General features: G+C 60.0%; 1 protein-coding gene across 1 annotated transcript; it reads left to right on the forward strand.

The window, feature by feature from the left end:
• The first annotated feature begins 1155 nt into the window (after positions 1-1155).
• On the forward strand, positions 1156-2663 carry LOC134425897 (brain-specific homeobox/POU domain protein 3). The gene is made up of 2 exons (XM_063170917.1): positions 1156-1275; positions 1758-2663. Exons 1-2 carry the CDS (start codon positions 1156-1158, stop codon positions 2661-2663), a joined length of 1026 nt encoding a protein of 341 aa, XP_063026987.1.
• Positions 2664-5606: the final 2943 nt, after the last annotated feature.

Below are 5606 nucleotides of genomic sequence, written 5' to 3' on the forward strand. Positions count from 1 at the left end.
CCAGCCCAACCCACTCTGTGACCTTTTGGGGGATCTCAGGTAAGGTGCGGACCAGGTCATGAGGCCGGGTCAGGATTTTCCTTTCCCTGTGCCACGGCACCCGGCAGGATCCCCAGGAGAAGGGACTGAGGGTGCTGTGTTCAGGCTCTGTGGAGAGGAGTGGCAAAGGGAGCCGGAAACAGATCCTGCCCCTGACTCTGCTGCTCCGTGCACCAAAGCCATCGAGGTGGGTTTTGGGGCTGCAGAAGCACACCTGGCTCCCTGGAGAAGTTTGCTCTGAGCGTGGGACCCTCCTGTCCCCCACCACCCCAGGCACTGGGATTCCTCCTCTGCACCTTTGGGAGCTTCTGGGGGGGCTGCAACGCCCCCACCCCCTGATCCAGCAGAGCAACCAAACTCCAGCGGCGGCAGGAGCTGGTCTGGAGGGAGGGAGGGACAGGGGGAAGGAAACACCGCGGGCTGTGGGGAAATTGGCAGGGATGGGTGAGAGCAGGGCAGCGATGAGCTGGAGAATGGAGAGGCTGCACACACAGGCTGGGACTCTGCACGAGAGGATTTGGGGAACGAGCCAGGGAGATTCACTGAAGCAGGGAAAAAGAAAGTTGGTGAAACTTTTCTTGATTTCTTTGTTGTTATGATTTTTGGCCTTCAAAGGGAGAAGGGGAACGGCTCCCATTCAGCCGCGGGTTCCGGGCTGTTCTGCTCCCCAGATCCCCCCGGGGGAGCGGCCGGAGCCGCGGGCAGGGCTGGACGGGAGGCGATGCCCCCCGAGCAGACGAGGGGTGAGAGGGAGAGGGGCGCACCTGCGGAGTGAGCAGAGCCGGGCAGGGGCGGGGATGGGGGCTGAGCCGGGTTTGGGGGGGCTCACCGACAGGTGGGGAGCTCTGGTTTGGGGGGGTTACACCCGGATCGGGGGAGGGAGCAGCGCGGGCGGAGGGCGCCGAGCCCCGTTTGGGGGGGCGAGCTCAGTGCCCGGGGGCGGGCGCTCGGAGGGACCTCCCCGGCCCCTCCCGGTGGGCGGGGGGCGGGGGGGCCGGGCTATAATGCCATTGATGCCGGGCGGCGGAGCCAGACAATACCGCGCCCCCGAGCCGGGTGCCCGGAGCGCCCCGCGCTGCCCTGCCCTGCCCCGGCCGGCCCCGCTCCGCTCCCACCATGATGTCCATGAACAGCAAGCAGGCGTTCAGCATGCACCCCATCCTGCACGAGCCCAAGTACCCGCACCTGCACAGCAGCTCCGAAGCCATCCGCAGAGCCTGCCTGCCCGCCCCCCAGGTAAGCCGAGCGCGGCTTTCGGCACCTTCCGTGCCCGCTGTCCCTCGCCAGCTTACTCTGCCTTCCCTCGGGGTCTGCGGTCCGGCTGGGTTCGGGGGTCGGTCCTTCCCGTCCTGCCTGCCCCGGGCCCGGCGGGCGGGGGGCTGTTCCCGGGGCAGGGGGCTCTGGGGTTGGGGGGCTCGGGGAGCTCCGGCCGTCCCGTCCCGTCCCGCTCCGTGCGGGCGCTGGAGCAGCGCGGGCTGCGGGACCCCCGACGGCTCCGGCCCTGCCGCTGCCGCTGTTCGGGGAGCTGGCCCCGGAGGGCAGAGCGGGTGCCGGGCTCGGTGTCCGGCGCCGCGGTGCTTTTATCTGGGGCTCGGGCAGCGCTCGGTTCGCGTTACCTGTCCCCGGCAGGGCAGAGCGGGATCTCGGTCGCGCCGCTCCCCGTTAATCCTCTCCCGCTCTCTGCGTTTGTTTTCGCTCCCCTTTTCCCCTCCGCGCAGATCCAGGGGAACATCTTTGCGGGCTTTGACGAGACGCTGCTGCGGGGCGCCGAGGCTCTGGCCGCCGTGGATATCGTGTCGCAGAAAACGCACCCCTTCAAGCCGGACGCCACCTACCACACCATGAGCAGCGTGTCCTGCACTCCTACCTCGTCCTCCGTGCACCTGCACCACCCGTCCGTGCTGACCACGCACCACCCGCACCACCACCACCACCAGCCCTCGCAGGGCCTGGACGGGGAGCTGCTGGAGCACCTCAACTCCGCCCTGCCGCTCGGAGGGGTGCCGGGCCCCGACGTGGGCTCCACGCCTTCGCACCCGCACTCCCACATGTCGGCCATCAACCACATGGCCCACCACCCGCAGCCCATGAACGTGTCCCACCCCCACGGCCTCGCGTCCCACGCCGTCATCGCCGGCCCCGAGACCGAGACGGACCCGCGGGAGCTCGAGTCCTTCGCCGAGCGCTTCAAGCAGCGCAGGATCAAGCTGGGGGTCACCCAGGCGGACGTGGGCTCCGCGCTGGCCAACCTGAAGATCCCAGGGGTGGGCTGCCTCAGCCAAAGCACCATCTGCAGGTTCGAGTCGCTCACCTTGTCCCACAACAACATGGTGGCCCTCAAGCCCATCCTGGAAGCGTGGCTGGAGGAGGCGGAGAGGGCGCAGCGGGAGAAAATGACCAAACCCGAGATCTACACGGGGGGGGACAAGAAGCGCAAGCGCACCTCCATCGCCGCCCCCGAGAAGCGCTCGCTCGAGGCCTATTTCGCCGTGCAGCCCCGGCCCTCCTCCGAGAAAATCGCCGCCATCGCCGAGAAGTTAGACTTGAAGAAGAACGTGGTGCGGGTCTGGTTTTGCAATCAGAGACAGAAGCAGAAAAGGATGAAATTTTCTGCCACCTACTGAGGAAGGGGCTGGGGAGGCAGCGGAGCGGGGGGTGCTGCCCTCCCGACCGCCCCCCGGCCCTTCCAAACAGGGCTTGGGGTTGTCGGCTATTTTTTTTTTTTTTTTTGGGTTAAAAATTGGGAAAAAAGCAAACAAACAAACAAACAAACAAAAAAAAAAAAAAGGAAAAAATAAACTTTAAAATAAAGGGAAACGCGCCCAAAGCAAAGTGAACGGTTTGGTGCCTGCTCCTAACCCCTGGGCAAAGTGGCCCCGCTGTTCTGACTGGTACAGACTGCTTTTGTAGATAAAACTGGAGAAAAAAAAGAAAAAAAAAAAAAAGATGGAGAGAAAGGAAAAAGACAAAACGAAAAGGCCAAGGGGGAAGTTTGGGGGTGCCCGGAGTCGGGGCAGCAGCAGCAGCGAGAGCCCGGTGGGGCTTTGTCACAGCCCCTCCCGGCCTGGGGGCCGTGGCGCCGCTCACTCCTCTGTGTCTGCTCCTCTTCTTCTTAAAAAAAAAAAAAATTAAAAAAAAATTAAAACAAGGCAAAGAAATGAGAAAGGAAGCGAGCTGGAAGCCAGCTGTAAAGCCGGGGTGCTCCCCGCCGCCAGGGTCCCCGCACACACACGCACCTGCATGGTTTTGTTCCTTCCCCTGCCCCCCGCAAACCCATCGCGTTTTTGCAGTACCATTTCTGTTTCTACCTCATCGGCTAAATTGAAAAAAAAAAAAAAAAAATTTAAAAGGATAAAAAAAGGAGAAAATATTAAAAAAAGGAAAAAAAAAAAAAATTGGCCCGTCCCTGGAGTCGCGGTTTGTTCGGGGAAATGGAGATTTATTTTGCGTTGGTTTCACTCCAACCGTTCGATTTCTGTATGGTTTTCACTGTATAAAATCCTAAGCTTCGACAATCACGTCCCTGGGGCTCAGCGGAGCGGCGGGAGCGGCCCGAGGCAGCGGGGACGGAGCCGGCCCGGCCTCGGCGCGTAGGGAACTCTGCACTTTCGAAGGCAAGAAAACTCTTATTTCCCCCCTTTCCTTTGCATATTTAATAGAGAAAATTGCCTCTTTTTGTTTTTTTTTTTTTTTTTTTTTTTTTGTTTTTTCCTTTTTTTTTTTTTTTTCCAAATTTTTAATTTTATTTTATGAATTAAAGGAGATTTCGTTCCGCTGTGTGTGTGCTGAATGAAATTTTGGTGTCTGTGTACGCTGCAGCATTTCAAATAAATCATGCACGTTTTACCTCACCCTCCTGCCTCCTTCCTGCGCTTACTGCGGCTCCGGCGAGCCCGGGGCTCCTTCCGTGGGACTCCCGGTGCCCGCGGGGATGGGCACGGGCAGAACCGGGGGGTCCGGGCTCCCCTCCGGGCATCGCGGCGGGTTTGGCCCTTCCCCGCCCGGGGGTCGCTCCCGCAGCCCGGGGGTCGTTGCGGCGCTCTCGCAGCACCAGGAGCTGCCCCCTGAGCCCACAGCCCGTGGGGGGACATCCCCGGGTGTCCCTGTCACCCCCAAGTGCCCCTGTCACCCCCCGGCTCCAAAAGGGACATTCGCCCTCTCCCCAAACTCCCGGCGGGTGGGACCGGGGTGTCCCTTCTGACACGGGGGAAAAGGGCTAAAACCAAGCGGCTTTTGTTGGTTTTCTTTGTTTGGGGTGTTTTTTTGTTGTTGTTGTTTTAGGGTTTTTTTTGTTTGCTTGGGTTTTTGTTTGCGGGTGGTTTTTTTATTGTTGTGTTGTTTTGGTTTGGTTTATAACTTATCCGGGGAGGAAAAAAATAATCAAACGCGCGTCGTGGTGTTGAAGCCCGACAGCCGGGACCCTGCGGCTTTTAGAGGGGAAAAGCGAAGTAGAACAAGAAAAAATAAAGTAGAATGAAATGAAATGAAAATGAAATGAAATGAAATTAAATTAAATTAAAATAAATGACATTAAATACGATAAAGTGAAATAAAATAAAACGAAGTAAAATGAATGAAAGTGAACTAATGAAATGAAGTGAAATTAAATAAAACCGAAACCAAACTAGCAAAAAGAACCCCCATAAAACAAACTAAACAAAATTATAAACAAACAAACCCCTAAAACTCCGCGAAGAAGTAAGAAAAACGAACAAAAAGCAAATAAACAAACAAAAAACTCAAAAAAAAAAATAGAAGAAGAAAGGAAGAAAAGAGGGGAAATTGTGCGGAGCCCGAAATTACTGTCGGAGGAGTTGCTGCCCCTGGGCGAGGGGGCAGCTCGGCGGTGGCTGGCACAGCCCTGCCCGCCCTGCCCTGCCCGCACCCCGGCATTCCCGCACCCCGTCCCGCACATCCCTCTTTATTCCCGGCCGCTTCCCAAAGCCCATCCCTTTGTTCTTGCGCTCCGTCCCTGTTTTCTCCAAGCAGCGAAAAGCGCATTTTCATAAATAGACCTTGGCCGAGCGCTGCCGATGAAAGTTTAATGAGGCGGGATGCTGAGTGCTGCCCGGGGGGGCCCGGCCCGGCTCCGCGCAGCATTAGCGGGGCCCCGGCCCCCCCTTCCCGCGGCTCCCCCCGCAGCCCCGGAGCCGCTGCCGAGGCTCCCCCGCCCCTCCCGGCCCGTGCCCGGTGCCGGGGCCGGGGCCGCGGTGCCCCCGCTCCGCCAAGTTCAGGGCCGATGCAATATTTATCAGCCGCGCCGATAAAACGCCGCCCGGGTATTTCCCAGGCACAAACGCCAAGCGCAGCGCCCGGAGCCGGAGCGGGGCCGCCCGGGACCGCCCGGCCCCCGCGGCCGCCAGGTAAGGCGAGATCCCGGCGAAGGATGGGCGGCTCTGGGCCAGGAGCAGCGGCTGGAGGCCGGGAGGGGCGGGCAGAGACGGCGGGAGCGGGGCTGAGGCCTGGAGAGCTCATCACAGCCGGGCCCGGGCGGGAGCCGGCCCGGGGATTGATGCTGCTGCTGCCGCTGCTCCTCCTTGCCTTGGTCCTGCTTCACCCCTGCTCCA

This window comes from Melospiza melodia, chromosome 16, assembly GCF_035770615.1.
Source record: "Melospiza melodia melodia isolate bMelMel2 chromosome 16, bMelMel2.pri, whole genome shotgun sequence".
NCBI classification, from domain to species: domain Eukaryota; kingdom Metazoa; phylum Chordata; class Aves; order Passeriformes; family Passerellidae; genus Melospiza; species Melospiza melodia.